The sequence below is a fragment of the Agelaius phoeniceus genome, chromosome 2, assembly GCF_051311805.1.
Source record: "Agelaius phoeniceus isolate bAgePho1 chromosome 2, bAgePho1.hap1, whole genome shotgun sequence".
NCBI lineage: Eukaryota > Metazoa > Chordata > Aves > Passeriformes > Icteridae > Agelaius > Agelaius phoeniceus.
This window is the reverse complement of record NC_135266.1, coordinates 26253279-26279531: the sequence shown is the minus strand read 5'-3', so window position 1 is coordinate 26279531 and position 26253 is coordinate 26253279. Positions and strand designations below refer to the sequence as shown.

General features: G+C 36.5%; 1 protein-coding gene across 5 annotated transcripts in view; it reads right to left on the bottom strand.

The window, feature by feature from the left end:
• The window catches only part of ATP11A (ATPase phospholipid transporting 11A), a 118795-nt gene that overhangs the window by 48418 nt on the left and 44124 nt on the right, over window positions 1-26253 (bottom strand). For all 5 annotated transcript variants that reach the window (XM_077173330.1, XM_077173331.1, XM_077173332.1 and 2 more), the window contains exons 2-4: window positions 12596-12718; window positions 1530-1619; window positions 320-400 (exon numbers count right to left, since the gene is read on the bottom strand). In XM_077173330.1, the coding sequence (XP_077029445.1) occupies window positions 320-400; window positions 1530-1619; window positions 12596-12718 (294 nt within the window). The remainder of the gene's footprint in view (window positions 1-319; window positions 401-1529; window positions 1620-12595; window positions 12719-26253) is intronic.

Here is a 26253-nt window from a genome sequence, read left to right as displayed (position 1 = left end):
GTGAAGACAGTAAGTTATCTATTAAGGGACAACTGAAACTATCCTCTATTTTGGGACCATCTGGGGTGGAGTTAGCTTTCTTCACAACAGTCCTGTGCTGCTGTGCTTTGTACTTGGGGCTAACCCAGTCTTTTTCACACCCCAGTGTTTTGGCTACTACTGAAGAGTGTCAGCATCAAGGCTTTCTCTTTAACCTTCTCCCAGAGCAGACCAGCAGGCTATGGCGGGTAAGAGGCTGGGAGGGGGCACTGCTTGGACAGCAAACCCAAACTGACCTAACTCTCTCTTTGGTTTTACTTTTGCTCCCTCCATTGCTCACCTGTTTGATAGCTGTGACAGTGATGACAAACAGAAGTGGAAGTCCACTTGTAACTGGACTAGTAGGTGTATCAATAATTAACTGCAACAAAAAGAACAAGTATTTTCTGGTTATATTTTTGTGAATGCTAGCAGTCAATCTTTCAATTAAGATCTTTCAAGCAATTCCCTCAATATGTTAAAAGACATCAAGGAATTTTAATCGAAAAAAACAGTACTTCAATAAAATTTTAAGAATGTGTACTATACTGGTAAAAATTTGAAAACTGGATTCTGTGAGAAGATACAATACTGTAGTTAGATCACGTTAATAGCAGATGTTAATGCCTTGTAAAAATATTTGCCAGCAAGACTTTAGAGAAGTATTAGACTGGAAAGCTGCAGCTTTGGAAGCAAAATTATGGAGCACCATTAGAAATTAGCATGGCACTGGCTTTACATGTTATACAATAGAGCTGTTCTTATGCACACAAAAAGTAAATTCTGAAATATTGAGCTAGGGCTTCTGCAAATATAAACAAAGAGGCAGAATTCACAGAGGGAGTGCAAATGACAAAATCTAAGTTGTGCTGAGAATCTGCACTGCTTTTTTTCTACAGAATCTGGTCTGCAAAGTAATACAGCTCTTCACTTAGTAAGATTTTTCTTATTTAACACAGTAAGTGACTGTGACAGGTTCAGAATTAAGACACCTATAAAGCAGCACACTAGATATTCATGGAACTCATTTCAAAAGCAAGTATTTATGTACCTCCCTAAGCAAGCATCATATCAATACCTATTATAATAGTTCTGACAAGCTTTGATCACAGTACACTTGGAAAACTGGGATCAAGACATTATTTTGTTATAAAATATAGTATTTTTGCAGAACAAAGAAAACTTTGTCATCAACAGAATTTATAGTAACAGTTTTACTGATCTGGATGTTTATTACAAAATAAAAACTACAGACATTCTTTTCAATTTTTCAAGACATAGGTCTTGCCGTCCAGCTAGTGTGGCTGTCAAATTCTCTTCAGATTCATTTCACATTGACAACCTGGAAATTAAATAAAACCCCTTTTGTCATATCATCAGTGTATAAAAGGCTTTCTAGGTGCAACCATTTACCTCCATGGTCATCAAAATCAGGTAATTTTAAAACTTTTTTCAACTTCTTCCTATTTTAGAAAGAGCACAGAACTTACTGTGAAATGGGGAGCACTTACCTGAACAAGGAAAATGATGAGAAAATAGAAGTTAGCTATTCTTCTGAATTGCTCAAACAAATTTTTTGGTATAAAGTTCCAAAACGTGTACTGAAAACAAATGCACAGATTATGAACGTTTGTGAAGAAAATATTAATCACATTCAATTTTATAATTCACATTTCAAGATTAAACTAAAGAAGCATGAGTGGTTTTGTTACTTAGTTCAATAATTTACTGAATTTTAATCTTAATCGACAATCATGCATTCTTACAATAGTATTGTCTTCCTGAACTGTGATAATCTTTGTACTAGGGATTGTAATAATTTTTTAACTAGCAATAATACTTCTCCAGAGTTAGCTAGTTATGGAATGGTTCATTTAAAGCTGTTAATGCATTTTAAAAGCACCTTAATAATTTCAAAGAGCACTTTTAATTCACTTTTATGTTGTGTTCATGACTCGAGATAGGTGGCACTCAGAGCTAACTACAATAATAGCAAGAAACCAAATAAAAGCCGTCAGCTCTTTTCTTCCTTGGCAGGGACTAAAATACTCCTCAAGATAAACTACAGTGGTGAATAAGAGTAAGTGGCTGCATATTTCTGTACTGATCTTACAAATTACCCTAAGTGTTGCAAAATGACATAGGAAACAGTACATAAAGCTGCAAACAGTAAATGTGAAAACTTCAAATGTAAAAAGTTATGTAAAAGTGATAAAGGACTTAACATCATCTAGTCCCCATCCCCTGCCCTGCAGCAGGTTCAACTAAAGTGCTTTTACACAGCTCACTTTGTAGCTCCAGCAAAACATTGCAAGGATTGCTTATTGGAACACGTGTTAAAAAATGTCAGCTAAAATTGTGTGAAAAGGTTTGAAAAATGGCTTGAGAAAAGTAGCACTGCATCATCTTATTATCTAAATTATCCTTTGACACATAATAAAATGACAACTCCAATAAAACTTTCATTTCAAACAAGATGGGGTAAGAAGCTTATCCTAATTTATTTGCTCTGTTACAAATGTGCCTTGTCTCCTCTTGGCAGATTGCACTTATACTTGCTGATAACCAAATTATTCCATGAGCTAGACATCTTCTGAATTTGGCCCTGAAGGCAAAGACAGAGCTCCAGAAGGAAAGTACTCTTATTACATCTACAGACAAAAAGTATCCAGGATAAATATGCTTTAAACGTACATGAAATCCCATCATATACAGCAATCTTTGTACTTCTTGGGTGTTAAAGCCTGAACATGTGCAAGACATAGGAATGAAATGTTCTTCTCCTGTTGTGTGCCAAAAATCGGTATCTATCTTAAATATGCCCTAAGTTACCACTTAATCCTGCATAATAGCTAGTTCAGTATTAAATCACCTGTGAGCAAGCCAAAACTCAGGCATGCAGACATGCAACAGCTAGAAAATCAAGTGTTCTAGTCTTGCAATGAGAACACTTTTCATCAGACAGGAATGTAGTTTGCACTACTCATTATCCAACTACATGGAATTTTCGGAGACAATGAGTTAGACTTGATTATTTTTCCTTGCACTACCAATGCTGATCATTCAAAACTACTATTATGATAGATGACCGTATGGATTCTATTCAATGACAATAATTGCATATTTTCATCATTATCAGGTAAGTTAGCTCTGTTTTTTAATTATATCCATTTATTTTTTTAAGAATGCCTGCCTGCTGGGAAAGAAAAGTGAAAAACAGTTCTTTCCATTTTTCTGTTTAGCTCCTTTGATAGAGCTACTTTGATAGAAATACTATTTTTTCCATGGTAAAGGGTCTTCTGACCATTAAAAGTTAGATGATTTACACAAGTCCCCCAAATCACCATTCATTAAATAAAAATGTAATCTCTTATGTAATAACTTCTACTTCAAATCTCCTAGAGGGTTTTTGATGAAACATCTGGTAATAGCATTTTACTGTTGGACTAGCTATTTAAAGTATCTGATTGAGAAATCAAGTAAATCAATTAAATCAACAATCCATAAAAAGGTTGTTCACCTTTAGCCTTAGTATCCAATTCTCCTCATATTCCAACCTTAGTTCACTCCTTTCCCTGCAAGCTGTGGTCTACCACAGCTCCACCTTTGATCAGAAACTCTCTTAGGTTAATAAAAGTGAATTACATGGGAACAAATTACTTAAATGGTTGAGAAGTGCTTCCTGAAATGGATGCTTCTTTAACACAGACTACTTCTTAAAACTTTATTTTCAATCTGACAAATTTTTAGCACTTTACAACTCTGGGTTTCAGGCATACTAAGTATGTCTTTATTCTGCCCATTCAGCTTCAACAGAGAAGTAATGATTTTTGCAGTTTAGGCAAGAAAGAACACTAAGATGTCTAGACAGACCTTCCCCTACCCAAGCCATCAGTAGCTCAGAGCAGTATTTACAGATGGGCAAGTAATGTTTAATCAACATAATCAATCCTCAGAGAAGCAACCGAGGGGCTGCCACTCAGAACAAGATTTATCTCATGACTGCTGCATTCAAGGCAGTTTCTCTACCCTAGCTAGGCAGGAACAAAACAAAAAAATTTAAAGGAAAGTCATTCAAACTGACCTTATTAAATCCATCAGATTACTCTGCTGAGAGTCAGTACTATCATCTCTCTCCTTCAGATAATTTCTAGTCATGTTCTTTGTAAACTCTTAAAAAGTGGTTTGTGTATATTTACTTTTTTTTCCCACTACAATTCACTTGAATGATATAAGTTTATCCAAACAGTTAAACACTATTTAGATAAGCTTTCGAGTTGGAGATGGCTTAAATGATCTTTTCCAAATGCTACAGAAGACCCACAGGCCAGAGCGCACGGGTGTTTTGTGCTTACAGGAGGTAACACATCAGACACAAAGTAGTAGTAGTAGTAGTTATGCATCCAGCCAAAAGAAGAACACATGGTGCCAACAGATGCATCTGAAGCACTGTGCAAGAGTCTGTAAGATAAATCTGGTGTCAAAACAGCATCATGCAAGTAGATTTTCTTCCCATTTATAATTGCAGTAGCTGCAGTGCTGATGTATTTCTGCACTCATGAGCGCATCCATAGTATTCCCGCCCATGCCTCTGGCTCCATCTTGCTCTTTACTGATACCATCTTGCTTTCAGCACCTCCAAAGTCAGCCACACAAATTCCAAAATGTAAAATACAGTGTTCTTGACACCATACTTTGACCTTTCCATTTGGTATCCACATGCCAGAATTTTGGCTCATATTTCAAGCTTCTCTTTCCACCCTAAGAGGTAGATATTTTCTTAAGTAAAAGGAGAGTTTCTTAAGTAATCACTTTACATCAAAAGCTGAAGCTGTAAGAAAAAGCACTTCATACTGAGTTTTGTCAACACCTCAGTTTCTTACAGATTATTTGTTTTAAATAGTCACCACCTCTCTTCTAACACACCCTGATTTCACTCTTTTCACTCAACCTTTTTGACTGCTTCTTGTAAATGTTTAAAACTACTACAATAAAAACATCTACTATATTGGTTTAGCCCTGGTTTGTAGACATCTTCCTATGATAATTCTCATCCCTTCTACAAAACAAAATCCATCCTGAGGATAATAAAATCAGGGTAGCATAAAGAAAAGCTGATCTTGCATTGATTTGTGTCCATGGTGACTTCAGTATTTTTAATGAACATATTTTTATATCAATTACCAATAAACAAGACATGCTTTAAGCTGCAGTTTAAAAATCAGATTGCAGGCATGTGTGCATACCATGGAATGGTTTCGGTGGAAAAGAACATTGAAGATCTTCTCAAGCATCCAGCCCCAACCTCCCTGCCATGGCCAGAGACACGTTCCACTTGACCAGGCTGCTCCAAGCCCCATCCAAACCAACCTTGAATGCTTCCAGAGATGCAGCATCTACAACTTCTCTGGATAACCTGTTCCAGTGCCTCACCATCCTCAAGGTAATTCTAAACCAGCCCTCTATTAAGCTTCAAGCGCTTCTCCCTTGTCCTTTCACTTAACAGCCTTGTAAAAAGTCCCTCTGCAGCTTTTTTGTAGTCTTCTTTTAGTACTGAAAATAACACTTTGTATATAACACCACCTTACAAAGTATTATATTACTAAAATGACATAAATATTACATATATTATATATGTATAGGTAACCCTCTTCAATAGAATGGCTGAAAAAGGTCTGATCAAAAGTTTCATAGCTTCTTTAAAGTTAATTTTATTTATAAAAAAATTACTTTTTTTTGAAACATGATTTGTCTATCTATATAGAGAATTGGTACAGAAAAGTACTGCAAAAGGTATAAAAAAACCCAGGAAATCAGTAATTATCTGAAATCATAAGAAGTGAGCTGAGAGTATGCCTTGTCCAACTCAAGTGACTTGCTTATAAACACATAGGAAGTTTATAGCATAACTCACCTATGTTCTTTAATGTATTAAATTAATATGAAGACTTTGACTCAAAGCAAAAAAAAATACAGACTTCTGTGCTTATATGCTACGCAACAGAACTGGAATATTTTGAAAAGTGTTGTGCCATATTTATGACAATTTGGAATGAATGCAGAAAGACACAACAATACATTAACAAAAGTATTAACATATGCACCATCTGCACAGTGCTTATCACTCCACTGAGGGAGGGACTCTGGTTTCTCCACATCACAAGGTCATTCACAACACAAGGATCAGTGAAAGCTCTGCTACATGTAGGGCTTTTACAAGTGAATAACAACCACCAGTATGTTAGAAACAGTACAAAAATAAAACTGATTTAGGGAAGTTATATCAAATGGCACACTTGATAAACCAAGATACATATTTTGGCATAGCATTCCTTAAAACCAGTTGATAAAATGGGATTTCTATTACAAACTAGTCTATCTTTAGTAGTCTCTGTTCAGCAACTCCTAGTCTTATCAAATAAAGGCTATTAACTCCAGGAACTCCTCTGACAAAGAAATCCTCCAGCATTTGTAATTATGTAATTGTAATTTTAAAAATGAAAAAAAAAAACTTACAGCAAGGATGACTGACTGAAAACAGAAATCATAGAGAAGAAAACTAGGAAAATAGAATAAAGAGCATGTGAGACTAAGGAAGCTTGACTTTCTCACTTGTAAAGAGAGAAGAATTACACCTGTTTTCCCTGGCATTAGGTTTGGCTCTGTTGTTTTCCTTCCTTCTTCTGCTTCTCTTTTGCAACATGAATGCTCCACACTATTATAAAAACTTAAAAAGCTCTGTTAGGGGCAGTACCAGAGCCAAAGATAAAATATTGCTAATAACCCTGGACTGAGCCATGGGAAGGGTAAATGACTTCTCCTGGGAACATAAGAGAGGTTGCAAAGAGCCTCTGACCTGGAAATCCCATGCTGAGCAGGATCATCAAGAGCAAAGAAGAGCTTTTCCTTGCTCTCTCTAGGCACTGACAGTTATCCCCAGAAGGAAATTGTATTATTGTGCCTGGAAGAAGTGCACACTCATCCACTCCCATCACAGCTCAGGTACTGAAATCCCTCAGCTGGCCCCTTGGAGAGTACAACTGATTCAGAGGCATTTCAGCTTTACTGCCAGCCAAGTCCATTTACTCTTCTCATCTCTAACAGCTCCTGCCCTGCTCAGTGTTTGGCAGGGCTGGGCACACCTGACCCTTCAGCCCTTGCAGCATGGGATCTGACCTCCTGCTTCCCCCAGTGTGGCTGGGAGGCAGGGCAGTACCCAGGCAGAAATGGAGAGCTCTGTGCTCCAGCTGCATTCAGGGCAGATCAGTAAAAGGCACACACGACACTCCCTGCTTCAGTCCCTGTCCCATACACATCTCTGCCCACCCACCCTCTCTGCCCCCCCAGGGTATGCTACACAATCATTTATTGGCTTCACAAACACACGACCATGCCTCTTCCCACTGTGGGTTTTGGACACTCTTCTGGCTTTCAAATATTGCTCAGGGCTGTGTTTGAACTCCCCATTTTGAAACTGCTATGTCATGGCCCTAGAGAGGGCAGACAAAGGCTTCCAGTTGTGAAGTAGCACCTTGGAAAGTGTGGGACAGTCTAGGTTTCTGCTGGGTTCCAAGTGGCTCATCTTGATAGAGGTGGTTTAGTATTTCCTTAAGCTTCAATAAGTATTAATATTTGTTCTAAATGTGGCAACAAAATGAGAAATCATAAAAACACACAAAGACTGGGTCTGGTATAAGTGCTGCAGGGAAGAGGTACAGTACAAGGGCATGAATTTCTGCTGAAAGAAAGGAATATTTCAACATCATCTGCTGAAACATGTCAGAATTACTTAACTTGATTAAACTATTAGTCACTGTGATTAATTGTGAGTCATCTCAATCAGATTAGCACTGAAGGTAGCTAAGTTTTGCCTTGCAATGTATAGGATTCCCAAAACACAGCATTATTGTCTCAGGGCACTATCACAGAAATCAATGTTTGGATCAGTATTTAATGAAAAGTCCTCAAGAAACAGACAGACAACTGAAGACTGCATTATTTGTGCAGCAGTACCAGTATCACTTCTGATCCATGAATACATCATACAGCATTACAAAGTAGGAAATAACAGTGGTCCAGGTGTCCCACCTGAGTTCAACTGATTGCTTTTCTATAAGGAAGAACAGGAAATAAAACTACAGCACAAATGAGCACTTCATAATTTCATGTATAATTTAATTAGAATGACATCGCTTTAGGGCAAATTCTCCAAGTAATAGCTCTGCACATTGTAGAGTCAATCTTGCATTTCATGCAAGAGTCATATCCCACTACTCTTCAGTATCATCTTCCAGGAGCATAAGCCCTCCTGCCTCCAGCTCTGTTGGTGACCCAGGCATAAGTGGGTTCTGTAGCTGTAAAATTTCTCTTTATTAAATTATGACAGTAAAAGTCTGCAGCTGGACAGGACCACCGAGGCAAAATACTGTGTGTTGATTATCCACAGAATGAAATGAAGAGTAAAAGCCTTTGTAAGTCTCCTTAACCCAACTTGCTCTAGGGGTGGTATGGGGGGAAATCTGTTCTCTTACCTAAACTTCATGGATTTTCTAATTTTGCCAGGTGTCTCTGACACACAGGAAGCTCTCTTGACTCTCATTAAACAGGTTACTCCTATCCAGGAATTTTTGAAATCTTTGGCTCTTTCTTGTGGTTCTTCCTTTATGGGTTTGGGTTTTTTTTTAGGGGGGGGGGGTGGGGGCGGGGGGGGGTTGGTAGGTTTTTTTCCAAAAGTGATAAGCAGCTATAATTAAACATGTTCCTTTGAGCTCCATATTGTTGGTTCAAAAAAGATGTTATTTTTCAATACAATTTTTCCCTCTGTTCAAGAGAAATGTACGCATTCAATCAGTCTTCAATTCATTGTTTCCAGTAGAACAAGAAATGTAAATCCCTACTTTGTCAACAAACTAGCTCCTTGAAGCATAGCAATTCTAGAAAAGTATTAGATTAACTTCAGGAAAAGGGAATTTGGATATTGAAAAATGTTAAATTAATAAGAAGCTAAAAACATCATCATGTCACTACATAAATCCATAGTTTGTTATGTACTGAATGATCTGTGCGTGATTCTACTGGTTTGGGAAAAGGGACAGACCAAATCAGTGGAGTAGCTTTTACATAAACCGTTATTGAACAGGCTCAGGCTATTCCTCCTGGAAAGGAAATATGGTGGAAGACCACCAAGAGAAACAAGATTATAAACAGGGGATAACTGTAATCCAAATCCTTGAATCCGAAAATTACTAACTCAAATTAGCAGGAAGTTTGAAAATGAAGGCTCATAGTTTCTTTTGGCAAACATTTCTACAGTTGAACTGTTCTTCATTCTGAGAATTTACATGGGCTTAAAAGGTATTGAAGGAATTCACAGAGAAGAAATTAGACCACTAAATACACAATCATATTCTCAGCACAATAACCTGAAGCCTGAACCTTAAGGAAGTTTTGTACTAAAAAGTTATTTTATAATTTATCATTTTGTTTTTCAAAAAGTAAAATCATGTTTCAGAAGGAAAATAGGTTGTTTCACACCAAGTTTTGGTAGCTGCTATGGCTCCCTAGTTTAACTTAGTTTCCATTTAATTTGTAGATTCACCAAAAAGTAAATAGTATCAAAATGTGAATAATTTTTTTCAGAAAAAGGCAAGCCACCTCCCTGACATTCAATTACTTTCTTTCTTCTACATTTGAAACATTGGAATTTTTCTACTAGCTGATATTTTTCCACGCTGCAGCACTGTCATGTGACAAATTCAATCAAGGGTACGTAACAGCCACTTCAAAGGCCAGCACCCAAGGCAGCTGAAGCAGCTGAAAGTTAAATCAACAAAAGGATACATGTTATAAAGGTCACTGTCTGTAGAAGGTAAAAGGAACAGCATGCACAATCCAAAAGACATGAGTTTTTGTCTTTTACTACTTCAGCATACACCTTTTGCAATACATTGTTAATATCGCAATTGAATTAACACATCAAACCAGTAGAATGCTTTTGTCTAGGCAAGGTCTACCCTGTATCATTTTCCACCATCAGGAATGTATAATTAGGCAGACAGAGCATTAACCACATTCCACAGTGACACTGCAATGTACATGAACTATCCCTCTGCACTTGAATCAAAGCATTACCTTGCTGACACCAGGAAGCCTCTGGTGAAGCATAGCAAAGTGTACCTTTGGAAGGACCAGTAAAGTCTAAGGCTCACACTACTGAAGGTGATGTCTTTTTCAGGGCATTATGACATGACATTCTTAGTAAAGCAGCATACAGACAGACAAATTGATGCCATTTCCTCATGCTTTTCAACTATCCTTTTTAGAAACTCAGCTTGTCTTAAATTGGTAAAGTCTGTACTTGGAAGTTTAGAGTTTCTCATCCTTGAAGAGCAATCACAGACCTTCTTACATAAGCACTAAACACCTATAAAAGCCCAGCTGAAAGTTACTGTCTTTCTTGCTGATGAAAGGGGAAGGAAGTATCCTTCATGGTTGAGGTAACGCTATACAGTGTGCTTGTGAGCATGTACCTTTACTCTAACAATTATGGATTTGCCATCTTAATTTTGCACACTTGAGCATTTAATAGAAATGTAATGTCTGCATTCCCCACACTGTAAGAGGTGCCCCCCTCTCTGAGAATACATAAGCAAGGGACAAGGACAGGTGAAAGAGGAAGAGGAAGCAGCTCACAGAACCAGAATGAATGCTAGTCAAGCCACAACAGTGCCTTATTCAGCTTGTCTGGGATGGAGCGTGGGAATAACAGAGTTCACTTGAAAGGGACAGCACAGGAAGGACTCATATACAGGCAACAGCTTTCATCAAACAGCTTTCAGCAGTCTGAGGAACTCTTCAATATTATAAAGCATTTACATGAATCCTGTTCCCTCCTGAAATATCACCACTGTATTTACTTCCACAAAGACAACCTACATTTTATTTTTTAAATGAGGCAAGTTTAATCAATAAACAGAAAAATTGAGAAACATCTTATATATATAAAATGTACTTCCACTAATACTTTTTGTTTATGAAAGGTTATTTACAGATACAGTTCACAGCTAAATAGTTTAACATTTAAATATTTAATTGAATATGCTGTAAATCAAAATAAAAATATAGTAAAGTCTCTGGCCTGAACTGGTTGAAGTCATATATGTTCACTAATTGTTGGCAAGGATTCCTTAGTTCAACACATGTTTAAGTCATACTTTAAAAATCTCACTCTGCAAAGCAAAGCAACTTGTTACTTCCACTAACTTAATATGTCAAAACATAGTTGAACAGGATGTTTTTATTTCAATACAACTATCAGCAGTAACTTCAATGGCTTTATTTACATACATCTCAAATGCAATTTAAAAAAAATATCACAGGAATACAAAAATTTGCATTAAGTGGGTTTACTCTACCATAATTCAAAAGACAATACAAACCAATGTGTAGAGCACAGGATTTGCCACTGTACCAGTCTGACTGCACTTCATCTGCCTTAGCATTCAAGCATTCTATCTCAAGATGCCTAAATACTACACTCTGCTTAGTACACTTTCTTTGAATGAAGTATGGTAAGAAGGTAGCAAATAGAAAATCTCACATGAGAACTGACACATCATTTGTGAAAAGTCTGGCTTTCATGATGTTAATGGCTGGCAAGTGTTCAGGTCCACAAGGGTAATCATTCAGTTCCTTGATATCATAATGCTACCAAGGTTCTGAAAACTGCTGAGGATTTGAGACACTTTTCAAAAACAAATTCTCAGTAATGGAGATATAATTTTGAATTGATTATTTTGTATTAGCTGAAGGTGTGAGCTCATGAAGATTAAAATCTAAGTATATTGCAAACTTGGGAGTTCTTGAGTTGTTAGCCATACATCACCTGCAAGCATTCAAATTTCTATGCCACTGCAGTAAAAACCTTTGGCTAAAGAAAGCCAGCTGGAAAGCACCAACATGCCAACTGCTCACAAAAAGCTGCTGGAGCTTATGGAAGTTAAAACTTACTAACTGAGGTAAGGGACAACTAGAAGATTTCTAAACAGCACAAATGTATTACACTGCCAAGACTTTAAGTATGATGCACTTTCATGTGAATGAAGAAGACTGTTGACAAAATCCCACAGGAACATTAGGAGCTTTTGAAAGGAACGACACTTAGGGTAGAGAGAGTATGATGAATCTAAGTGCTCAACAAATTAAATTATTTCTAGTACTTTGAGGTATTGCTCTTGAGTACAATGGACGCAGTCTTTCTTTAGGAAGATTTTATTTACTCCAGGATTGCCTCAAATGAAAATTGTTGTTTTTCTTTGTTGAAAAGCTCATTATTACTCAAAGACTGTACTATACTAGGTACTACAGTAAACATGGGAGAAATTATTCTATTTCTATTCATTTTAGAGACAAATTAGCAATTAGGTTTTCCAGAAGAAATCTGAGATATCTTTATTTTACCTTTGCTGGTTGTGGAAAGGAAAAATATACAGGAAGCCTAGGAAAAATCTTGAAAAAAATAAACAGAAATAGTAACTTCAGCTGATTTATCTAAATGAATGAAAGAAAATATTGGTACCTTTGATGAGACTATTCTATTATCTGGAAACCTCTGTGGAATGTATGCTTCAGCGCCTGGAGGTGGCTCACGATGCCCAACATAAATAGTCCGACTGTCCACCCAATTCTCTTCTCCAGCACACTAGGGGAGAAACAAAGAGTTACTGTGTCAGTTCACTCAGTCTTTCTGCAGTAACATGAGTCACACTCTGAATTAACTAATCACATGCCTGACCCTCTACACATACACAGCCAGCAGCACATGACCCCTCACACTTTTCTGTATCAGCTCAAGATCACCAGAAGACCCAAAGCCAAGTCAAATGTCAAAACTCTGCCTTAACTGCACTTCACTGTCCCACAATGCAGTGAAAGAACATCCATGAAAATCACTGTTCTGACTCTGTTTATAACTGAAAAAAGGGTGAATTGTTTAAGACCCTCAGTCAAATTAGGTACTTAGTATTTATACGTTTTTTACTCTTTTCACCACTAATAAAAATCTGTGTTAATCAAAATATTTTAATATATGACAAATTCTTCACATTTTTGACACTAGCCCAGCCATAGCTCAGAATTTCATTTGCAGCAAAGTGAAACTGTTCTCCTGAAATACTAGTAGTAATCATTTCTCCACACATGAACAAGCTTAGATACTCTTTAAGTTGCCAGGAAAAGACCTCAGCTTGTCAACTCAGAGTACTTCCTCTTCTATGAAAGCTGTAGGAAAAAAAAGTAGGTGTGCCAAATTTTCACATTCAAATCCAACTCTACTACACCTACAGCTTCCCCAAAATTACTATTTCTATGTTCTATTAACTGTAAAAAAAGTACTTTGACAAAACCAAAATAAACAATTTTTAAAATTTAGAAGTAAATTTTTTGAGGACATAGATTATAAAATTACCATCCCTTAGTCAACAGTCTAATTCACACCTACCTTATGAAAAACATTTTTGAAGCACAGAACACATCCCTAACACTTGGAGAAGCCCAGGCATCAGCAACTTTAACATCATCCATCATATGGTAAAATCTGGAGTAATTTAAATATGTCATAAATTAAGCTCAAAACCTCTGCTCTATGTTGCACTGAGGCATTTACACATTCTTTCATTAAGCATATTAGAGAGAAGCTTCTTTTCTGCATTCTCAACAGCTACATGGTATTTAGTACATTAAATACGTCCTGAAAGTGCTCCTGGGCACCGGTGCTTGTCTGCCTCTAGAGGTGACCTGTCAGACTGACACTGAGCAAACTAACCCCAAGCAAACAGTGTGACTTTGGTGGTTTACACAGCCAAGGCATCATTCTCCACAGCAGCTGGATGTTCCTGTGCAGTTCTTGACAGAGTTTAGTCATACAGACAAGGTTCCTTCTTTTCTAGCTGGTCTTCATGTCAATAGGTCCATTTACTTTACTAGTACACACTTGGCCATTAAGCCTAAAACAAAATTTAGTTCTCAAACTTGAACAGTCACCCTAACATTTTTTTCATCCATTCACATCTGTGATTTTTCCACTGCCCTTAAGTGCAACACAGCCGAAGATCATTTTCTACATAATTTATTGGGAATAGACATATAAAATCTTGCAATACTCTGCAGGTTTGGAGCAGTTAAGCTAATAAAACAATTATCTCTGTGATGTGCATGACTTTCTCGAGGTTGGAGAGAACATCAAAAATATAAAAAGAAAACCTATTGGACACAGACTATTAACTACAAAATAGCTGAGTAGAAGTCATCAAGTAAAATGTAAAGTGAAGTAGAAGGATTAAAGAAATGTAACTTCTGCCATCCCAGAAGTAGGTACTAGAAGCAGACACAAAGGACCCAAAATCATTACTTGATTCTTACACGGCAGAAAAATGAAGGCATTATGTTCAGAAGACACCAAAGGACAAAATTTCAATACTAGGCATAAAATTAAAGCCAAAAGTAAATCCCACTTCTTTCTTATGTGTTATTCAACTTCCAGTAACTTGAAAGAGTCACTTAATACATTATATGAAGCTGTTCACAAAGGAAGTAAAGATGACAGCCCCTCCTAATACATACCAATAGCCCAGGCAGGACTTGTGCTAAGCCCTGTAACTGCCCCTAGCTCAGTGGGAGTGCACACACATTTCTCCCATGCCACAGCCAGCACAGGCTCAAAACTAGGACGTGGGTCAGTATAAAAATTGCATTGATTTTCCAGTCAGACAACTTCTCCCTTACCACCAAGTGGACTTGTCAAAAGTCAAGTGTCATTCAGCCCATTCCTGAAGGCCAGATAACATTCTTTGAGCAAGCCAAAACATTCTGGAAGGAAGTAAAGCATGTCAATGTTGCTATATTCCACCTTACTTCTATATTCCACCTTACTTCTAACAAAACATGGTATCTTTACCATTTTATCGGTACACAGTCCTTTTTTTATCTTGTCAGTGCACTAAATGTACAATGCACAGAAATTATCTACTGACACTTGCATCACTTAATACTCCTAGAAATACAAGGGAATGTGAGATATTCCTGTAAAATACATCAAATTGTACATTTTTTCATTTTTTCATTAGGAAGGACATTCTAGACATAAACACAGCACAAAAATCACTCCTGATAAGTGAAGTGCCTAAGTACAGAGATGATTACCTAAACTGCTAATGGGAATGCCACATATACTTCAAAAACCAAGAAGAAATCCCTCAGCTTCTGCTTTCCTCTACAGAGGCCCAGCTTAAAAATTTATCTCACAATTATTATGAATCAGTCCAAACAGCATGACAACAATCTTAGCTCAAAAAAGCACTTTTTAAAGTTTCACCGCATACATTGAGTCTTCATCATGACTTGGTTAAAACAGGCCTCCAAAATTACCTATGGACCTGGGAAGATGGAGCTGTAAACAGCACCCTCCTGTCATTACTGTCAGTATTCACAGGTCTGATAGCCCTGGAGTACTGTGTCAACACTAAGGAAGCCAACAGCTCTGGAATTTGTGTCCCTAAAGCAAGGCATTACTTTAAGCATCAATATAAAATAAAAGACAATCTCTTTATTAGCTTAATTTCATCTGGTTTTATCACAGATTATTGATAAATTTACCACAAATGTATAAAACCATATCTAACTTAAATTATCTGCTAGCACAGAACATTTTTTTTTTTCACTATCTTAATACGTTACAGAAAATAAATGCACTTTACCAACCTAATTCAACAACTTCAAACTTCCAAGACCACTCCTAGTACAAGTGTAAAAAACTAAGCATGGGAGAGTAAGGCTCTCTTTGCCAGTGAAGCAGAACTGCAATACACAAAATTAGAGGCACTGCTCAATATGGCAGGACTTGTGTGAAGCAGAAAAAGATACCTTTAGAAAAACAGAACTTGAAGCCAGGACATGGGCCACATAGAGAAATCAAACTACAGCAACTGAATGTCCTGTAATGCCAACCTCCAAAGCCAAACACCCTGATCTGACAGTTTTTAGTGTTCTGGTATTACAACTTAGAGAATGTCACCAGAGTCACTGAAAAAAGCAGTCTGATGCCACCTCCAGAAGAACAAACTACAAACTACATTAACTTCTTTTTTTAAGTTCCACTGCTTAAGCCCGTTAAGAATATGTCCAAGAAACCATAAATATACCTTAGCATTATCTGCTTCTATTTATAGTATAAAGCTCAATGTACTGACACCTAGTTTTAGTGGCACAGCAATGAAATGTTACATAGCTTTCACTCTTTCAAGCAGTGTCAGCAACCATGAAAGCAAAGACCAGCAAAAGACAAAGGCACAGAGACAGAAACAGTTAACAGGATTTTTACCTTAAGAGTTGAAGTATTTCTGCAGCTTATTTTTTTCTTTTTTAGAAAAATCAAACTGAAACTAGCTTGAGATTCATCTTCATGCTAGTTTCAGTAATTTTTATCTAGATTTCATTTAAACACATGTATTGCCTGAAAAGACAAGGGGCTTGGTATTCAATGGGTGACAGCAAAAAGATGATAGGAAGATGCTAGTGGTAGTTGCTGGAAAAGTAACTTGACTTTGAAAGATCCCAAGTCTTTCCCCCTATTTTTAGTAAAGAGATTTAACATATGATTTTGAAATCAGTGAAAACACTGAGTGACACTTCCTGACTCTTCACCTGAACTATTAACTCAGGTATAATTAACAGCAACAAATCTTCAGTATTTTATTTTCTCTCCAAATAACATAAATACAAACACTATTCAAATAAGTTAATATGCACTAAGTATAGCTAAAAACTCAATCAATCTGCCCTGGCCAAGCTCAAAGTACATTTCATTGAACAGTATTCTCTTCTACTGTTTTCTAAAGGCTTTTTGATTAAAAGGTATAGTGCACTCTAAGCACAGATTTGACAGCAACAAATTCTAAGCATCAGCTATAAGCTTGTTCATCCAGGCTGTGACTCCTTTCCACCACACAGAAGTACTTGACACCAATAGAGGCAAGCTATCCTAACAGCCTGGTGTTTTACTGAATCACGAATATTTGATGGCAATTAAGCAATTAGCACCACTGTTAAAACTGCACACTGAACACACAGCTGCTCAACCACTTTGGAGTTTTAGGATAACAGATACTTCCAAGCCATTATCACTCAGAATCTCCAGGAAGAACTGATAGTGCACAGTGTGAAAAAACATTCACGCATTACAACAGCTCTGCACTAAATGCTCTCAGTTTCCAATTTTTCATTCAGTGAAGAGAAACAACTTCAATATCTCAAAGCTGTAATTCACTAAAGTGAAGAGGAAAAAAAAAAAAGTTGTTTTCCTTTTGAATACTGTAAGGAAACTATCCTCATCATGCAGTATTTACCAAGCCATGAGACCATATAATCTCATCTTTGTCTCTGTCAGAAATTCTGAGTATCTGCTCTTTTACACTTGACACCTTCTGCAGGAATAGGTGCAGCCATCTTCTTTCACAAACAATGGCACAGAGTACAGATTGGAAAGTACACATCTTTCCTAATCCAGTCCTTTTAAGGGTAGATTTGATCTATAGATAACAAAAATCCATCTAAAGAAATAATAATTTTAAATAATCTACATTTCCTAAAGTTGCTAACCAGTAAAATAGATTAAGTTTTAAGTAGTCCACTTTTGCAAAAAAAAAAATTTTCTCTAATTTGTATGTATGTATTTGTGGAGATAAAGGGTGAAATTCTCATGCATTTAAAGGATCTTAATTAAATTTCAAATGATAGGCCAACTCACAAACACCTATTGAGAGAGCACTTAAGCTCTATATTTTGTGCACGGCATTATACCAGCCCTTCCTATGAATTTGCCAAGCTCAGAATGAAGAGTATAATGTTGAAAGCTGTTCACAATATGTTTTGTATGAATATAGAATAGCACAGATAAAAGAATCATTATAATGATCTGATAAATACCCTATCAGGTTTTATATTTGGAAAAAGGACTACCTCAATATGAGACATTGTAAACAGAAGGGAAATTATTTCATTCACTTACAAATCATGGACATTTGCCACTAAATAACTAATTTAATGGAACACCAAAATGCAGCTCTTCAGATGCAACCACAAAAAAAAAAAAAAAAAAAACCAAAAACCCAACCAAACAAAAAAAACCCCAGAACAACTCTCTCCCAGAAACTTCTATGACTAATTAACACATTTCCCATGGGTCACCCAAAATAGCATCTGTTGCCACAGAATATTATTTAATTTGAGCAAATGAATTTTAAAACCTTGGATGAGGATTTTTGTCAGAAATAACATTTGAAATTAAAACTCTCGCCAATCAATTGCCTACAAGTCACAGAATATTGGACCTAAGTGTATGCAGAGGAAAAAGAAATAAGATATTAACATTCTTTAACTGCAAATATATTATTTTATTTATGACTCTCAGGGAAAAGATGTGATTAGAAGCATAGGCAGGTACTTCTTTACTACAGAAAATGGTGCCAGGCCCCCAAGTTTCCCAACCAAGCCATATTCTCCACTACTTGGTGCATCCTGGTTTTCTGATCTTTCTTTCCACCTCCTGCAAGGGTCTTGTGTATGCAGACAGAAGGGGAAATGGATTTTAGTAATAGGCTGAAATAAGTTTTTGTGACATTTTTGAAGAGGGAATGGAAAAGTATGATGACAAAATGAGGCAAAGTTCTGTAAATCACAGCTGTTAGAACAGACATTGTCACAACAGAAAATATTCCAGTTTCTGTAAAACACCTAACATTTCTATGTGTGTCCCTAATAAAAATTTTATTTCAGCCTTACAGTTCATGTCTCCTTGAGCATCATACTTAGAGTAAAACATTTCTGAAGCTATCCTCATAAAACTATATTCCAGTTGTGTCACATGAGCTGGCACTGGGACACTGCAATACAGCACTCTGAAGACAGTCTAATGCTCCTTTCTGATTTCCAGTTTGGAACATAATTTTTATCTAAATTCCCCATACTCTGTACTTTGAATGGGTGAATAATTTGACCTCCTGGATGACAAAGCCAGTGATCTGTGTTCCTTCTAAAAAGGGTCACAATAATTCTTTGTTTCACATACATAAAAACCCACCTCAGCTACTCAAAGACAGATTTTTTTTCTAAGCAGTCAATTTAATTTCCAAATGCTGCTGACATATTGGCTGGTTAGGTATAGCTATTTCTGATGCCTGTGCTTTCTCTGCAGGTGAATCTGTAGTTTCCCTGTTTCTTTCCATGGAAAGTAACAATAAAAGTGAGAGAGACAGAAGTCTCATATTCCATCCTAATATACAATCTTCATCTTGTTTCATGGAATCACTTCAATAATGATAAGAAAGGAGATCTGTGATATACATGAGTTACTGGGCATCAGGAAAAATGCTTTTGCTGCACTTTTCCTTCCTGTCAATGTACCAGTTTTGACACATTTTTACCCTTGCTGCCAGTGGGACAGGGGCACTGTGTGCCTCCTGCTCCTCTGCCCAGGTCCACTCAAGGACTGCTTCTACATGGAAATCCTTTCAAGGGTCTCACTTGCAATTAGAAAGGCAAATGAGAAAAAACTACACTACAAAGTGCAATGGTAAGAGAAACTAGAAGGGAAAGTGTCACGTAAGACACAGGATATTTGACAGCCTTAGTACTTAAATTAATTAAAAATCAAGTTTATTTCTAAGTAGTTCCAGACAAACATCTGAAATTAAGCTTTGCAGAGGAAATTTACAGCTTCCTTAGGTGCCAAGAAAAGCCGTAAAAGAAGAGCAATTTCATTTTTTTAAGGCAAGTGAAGGCCACTAAGTTCTATATGCAGTGCCAGTCACTCAGAGTATCTACAAAGATATTTTTGAGAGTTGTATAGATACTTCAGAATGCAGATTTTCTTCTTTTACTCTTTGTTGCCAATAGTTCCTTCTGTTTGCAGTAATCCAACAAGAAAAAGAATCTAAAGCAATCAAATTTTCAGTGCAGAACATGTTAATTTTTTTTACATCATATTTACAGATTCTAAAGAAACAGGATGATGGAGGGAAGGAAGCAGCAGATTGCTTTCATTCATTCAAAAATAAGTAATAAACCTACAGATATGCCACACCAGTTCTTTTCTTTTAAATTAACATTTTTAATTATTAAGTAACTAAGTTATTAAGAAAAATCAAGCAAGAATACCTGTTTTGATTTTTTTCCAAGGAACAACATAATGCATATGGAGATGGTATGCATCAGCAAGATTTACAAGATCACATGCAATGAAATCCATTCCTAAATGGTATTCCTACAGGAGCTTCAGATGATTCAAAAAGGAATTGTACCCTAAAAATATGCTTTATATCTAGAACAGTAAATTACCATCAGACATGGTCAGAACTAGCCAGAGACACACCACCTTCCACTAGGATTTTACCAAACAAAAGGGGAAGGGTCAAATTTTCCATCTGAATTCCATGACAAAGATAATTAAATATAGTCCATATATTTTACCATATATTTGACCCTTCCCCTTTTGTTTGCTAAAATCCTTCTGCTTTATACTTTATAAAGTAAAAGGGCTGTGAAAATGCCTCATCTACATGTTTACTTCAACAATTTAAAGACCAGCAAACTATGGATGAAAAAATAAAAAGGATAGTTAATCATTGCACTCTGCATTCTACTGACACACAGCTGAGCAGCAGACCTCTACTCCTATTTTTACTACAAAAATATAATGTAGTTTTGATGTCAAGAAAACACCTCCTCCCATTGTTAACCTTTGTCATCACATTTAAATCTGTAAAACACGTTCACTGCCAAGTAGCAACTACTCACTACCTTAATGGTCAGTGCCTGTTAGACTTCAAAATTATTTTCATTCCTAAATGGATATAGAGCTAGTGAAGCTATGATTCTAGTAGACAGAAGATGGGGCAACCTTCTTGTATTATATTATGATTATGATAGCTGTCCTGGGTTGTAAGATATGTGTGTATTCTATTTGCCACCTGTTAGAGGTGGGGCAGTTATCTTCTGTTAATTGGGCAGTTCTCTTCATCTCTTCCACAAGCAATCCTCCTTCCAGGAGCTATCTTCTGTTAATGGACCACTGAGTGTCACTGCATGACTGATAAAATTAGATAATCTCATTGTGAGATGCCCAGGGGGAGAAGCCAAGCATTCCTTCCTGGATACAATCCCAGATTTGGAACACCAGAGCAACCTTTTCCCCCTGGATTGCCAGAGGGGCAAGCTGTCTTCTCCACTGGATTCCCAAAGCAAGATCAGGCCCATCTACACCACCACAGGACCTCCAGAGGAAAACTCCACCCTTCTACAGGATCACTGCTCCAACAGAACCACACCTGGAACTGCAGGAGCACTGCAGCCACCATTTAATCAGAGTGCTGCCACCGCCCTGACCCAGGGAGTCAGGTGATACTCTGATCCTGTTCCTTCATTTCCATGCTTTTTTTTGCACATCAGCACCAAATCTGATGTTATGCAAATTCAGCTTGGGGAACACACAGACACTTGGAAAGAAGGAAGGACCCTAATTACAGATGGCTATAAGGTTAATGAAACATTTATTTGGAGCTATTTCAAACACTTTCAATGTACTTCTAACTCTTACATATACAACAGTATTCAAGTACAGCTCACTTTTATATTCAAGGAATATAAAATTTTAGGCTATTACTTCTACCTATATTGCAAAGCAATGCCACATGTTGAAGTACTTCAGGGGAAAAAGACATAAGTTGATTCAGGTAAGAGGTCACAAACTATTTTACAGTTTTACCTCCTAACACATAGGTGTTACTGATGAAATGCCACATTCATCCTCATGCATAATAGTGAAGATCTTTTAAATTTTCCCAAAATTAGCAGGCATCAGGATCATAAATCTGACTTCAGATAAAGTCTACATAGATGAAAGACAAAAATTTTAAACTTATAAAATGACACAAAGGACATTCAGTAGCTTTGAGTGTTCACATCAGGAGTATGAGTAAACCTACTTATGATGCATAAGTACTTTATGACACCAATAGCCACAAGATTTTAGAACCCCTTTTGTTTTCACTGCACTTAAGGAATGTGAATTCCATTAAGATTAAACATTACTTTACAACTCTTTTGATGCAGTGAACTCTTTAATATTTACTTTTACTCTCAAAGAATGGATTTAAAGACTTGCAACTGAACAATCTGAAGTACAATAAACATTTCACAACTCTGTACTTTTACAAACATCAAAAGACTTCAAGAAATTCTACAGTAATCAGTCAAATATTTACAAAAAATAAACTTTACTAGCATTTGCTATTAGCTGTGTTTTAGAAGTTAGATATTAATAAAAAATCATTTTACATTAGAGCTATTTCTTTTGTCATATATAGTCACATATAGAATAAGATATATATAACATTTAAAAATTCATTACAATATTGACTGCTTAGTTAGAAGCTAGTTGCCAATTGCTAGTAAAAAAAAACCAAAGTAGAAAGTCCAGAATATCTGTTATACAAGTAATTAAATCAGAAACTTGACAAATCAAAATAGTGAATGCTTAGCATTTAAAACAGTGAAAATGAACGTTTATAACTAAACACTTTGGGAACTGAAGTCAGAGCAACTCCAGTATCTAACTAATCCCTGAACAAGCAGGACACCAGAACTCAAGGACAGACTTTCAGTTTTTATCATCTTAAACAGTTCAGTGGAGACAGGGCGAATTTTAAACCAGGATATCATTAATAATTCAGAGGAAATTTGTGATACAGCAAAGGTGAGGAACATTAAAAAAAAACACTTTCTCAACAGATAGTCAATCAGCTGTAAGTTACAACAAGTTGATCTACAATGAACAGCCACCCTGAGTAAACATTTCATACCTATAAAATACTACTAATTACAGCAATAATAATAGCCAGAGAACTCAAAGTAATGCCAACACAGTACACCCAACACATCTAAGGCAAGCTCCAGTATACTAAGCACAATATGAAAGACCATCTTGGTCAGAAGCAAAGGTGGTTCAAATTGTTTTATTTTAGCAAAACTGTAGCTACTTCCCACTTTAAAATGTTACTATGAGACTTTTATCAGTATAATTATACAATAAGGGAGATGTTATTTTAAGCTTTCAGTGATGCATACACCTCCTTTTATTTATATGTGGAAGACAAAATGTCCACACTGCACTTCAATATATCAAAACTGCTCTGTGTCCTTCATGCAGAAAAGGAAAGGGATTTGTAAAGAAAGATTTTTCTATCAAGTCTACAACTGTACTGTAGGTTGAGATTAATATATTCTGACTTGCAATTATTATATATTGATTAATATTTTCTGACTTGATTGTGATAATAAAGGCAAAGGAGGTTATGCAGGTTTGTCTGGGATGAGATAAGTGTAATCTCAACCTCCACATGTCTGTCATTCAGTGATACAGAGAAGAGGTTTAACAACCTTTTGATGCTGCTGGTTACTACACAGCAGCAAAAGCATACATAAAAACCTAAGAGAAGTCACTGACTTTTAGGCTTTGATTTACTGCTGTGACTTCTTCGATGTAGGAAGGGATGGAGGCGAATAGTTACAATACATCATCCCCTAAAAACAACGTGTGATGGGATAGTTGCTTTTTGCCATAAAACTACCTCAGGACTCTAGAATCTAAGAAAAATCACCATTTTTTTCCTCCTAGACAAACATACTCCACAACATCAACTCATATCTTGAATAATCTTCCTGAAGAAATGTTTCTCAGACTTCAAAGGCTGATCTGCCATTCCTTTGCTTTTCAATGATGAGCAAAAGAAAAAAGCCAAGAAAAAACCTAAATAAATTTTCTTCTCAGTAAAAGGAGTCTCTGTATCCCACATTTTGGGAAATGCAAACAGAAATAAGCTCCCAGTACAAGCTGGCAGGAAAGACTTCCATTTAGCAAATTTGAAAAAGCATACGTATACCTAAGGGCATCACAGGCCCTACAGCTCCTTCAGAAACCAAGCTGAATAAAGCCAGCTCTTGGATAGCCTGTATGACAGATTATCTTAGGGGAAAAACCCAAGCAATTAATAATTCACCTTTATAATAGAAGAATAACACCTGAGAGATATTACTTCAAGTATCTGAAAAAGTATCAAAAAAGTACTGAACCAGAATCATCAGGATTATCTATTTTGATCTGCTGTGTATAACAGGCAGAACCTGCAAAGTGAAATAGCTAAATAATCATAAAAAGCATATTTGCTAACAATTATTTTTGTTTCAAATGAATACACATACTTAAGAAATGGAGATACTACAACAGCAAAGGAAATATTTTTAATAGATTTTCCCTAGTGCTCTTTTTGAAAACAGTCCAATAGACAAATGCTCTTTTAAAGCTTCAGCTTTCATGCTTAATAAAACTAATTCCCAGAAAACAGCATGCCCCCTCATGTGTCTTTTCCTGTTGGACTAGAAATTCCTGTAATCAGTCCAAGTGAAAAAAAACCCCAAACTGAAAATTCTCAGTTGCTGCAAAATTAGGCTGGGAAAAAGAATGGGGACTATTAAACTAGCTTGTCATGCTGTGATTTTTTTTTTTTTTTTTTTTACATTAGTGTGGAGGAAATAAGAATTATAAAGTGAATATCCAATGCTGTTATTATACTGGAACATATATGCCAAATATTGCTTCTTTCAAAAGTACACAGCAGTTCTGTACTTTGTAATCATTTCATACTACCTACAAATACGGAAGTGTGAATCAGATTTGACTGACTCCAAAGTTCAATGAACCATAAAACTGCCCATATTCTGAGCAGAGGTTTAGATCAAATAACTTCCAGGTATCAGCTGGTTGCATAAACTGAAAGACACATGCTTAGAATTCAGTGATTTTAGGAGAGGCAATTCTATGCTCTCTCTAAACTGGCTAACATGAGGTCATTGATTACCTGGCTAATTTCAGTCCCAACTGTGTTTGTAAACAAAAGTCTGTTTCAGCCTGTTTTTGTAAAAAAAGCCTAACCGTTCATGACATTTATTCTATTAGGTAATTCTTTACCTTAAACCTTTAAAAATGCTGAAAGCCAAAGGCAATCCCTAAATCAAATCAGAAATCCTTGTTCTAGACTAACTTCTTTGTTCCCCCCAAAATGCAGTAAAATGACAAGATTCTAGAAATCCTACGTCACCCATAGACAGAAATACAGACTGTTAATGAATGAGGCATGTTTGATTTCTGCAGAAGAGCACGTGACCAGTTTTGTAAAATCCACATTTCCAAATGTGTTTTGACAACATGAGGTACTCCTCAGGACATGTATCCTACAGGCAGGATTGGCTGTCCTGTAGGCAACAAAAATGGGGCAAGATACCAAAAGGATAGTGCCAGAAATAAAATTTCAGGTGATAGCCCAAGGAGCATTACTACAAATGAGATAAGTAATCCTTGGCAGTGCCCTGGTTGGCAGTACAATGTCTTACAGGAGTTATTTCTGTCCACTTCCTAATACTTTCCTTTTTTCCCCTCCTCTAAAAATAAGAAGAAACAATCCATAAGTAAGAGAATTTCAGGAGGGGAAAGTAATTTACTTTTGCCATCTAGAAACAATTAATCTTTCTTGGTTATAGGAGGCATGCCATTAGACAATTCCTTAGAAATAAAATACAACCACATTTAATAAAGACAGAGGGAATATCAGGCATAGACCACAACTTGAATCATTATAGGAGACACAGTACAAACAGAAAAGGAAACTCAACATTTTTTCCTATAAATAAGCAGTTATGACTAAAATCAAGGAAAGCAGAAAATATTTTCACATTTATTTTCCTCTTTAGAATATGACTGCATCTGAAGCCTTGCCACAGCAGCCGTATCAGTTACCATATCCTACAAGAATAGCCCTGGAAGCAAACAGCTACTGTAGGTCTAGTGCAGAGCAAGATTGTGAGCCCACCAGTTAATCAGTTCGGTTTTTTGAGTACACATGGCTCCTAACAAGTCAATTATACACTGTACATTGAATTCAAATGGACCAAGTGTTCTGATAAGAGGAGATAATGACTTACTTTGTTTCTTAATGTAAGTTGATTATGTGCTTATGCAAGAGGCTATCCAGTGGCAGATGGAGCGTTTTACTTCAGCTGAGCCACAACTTCTCCTCTGTGAGGTGGAAATGGCACTGGACCCACCATTAGAAGGAAAGCAATGCTGACACC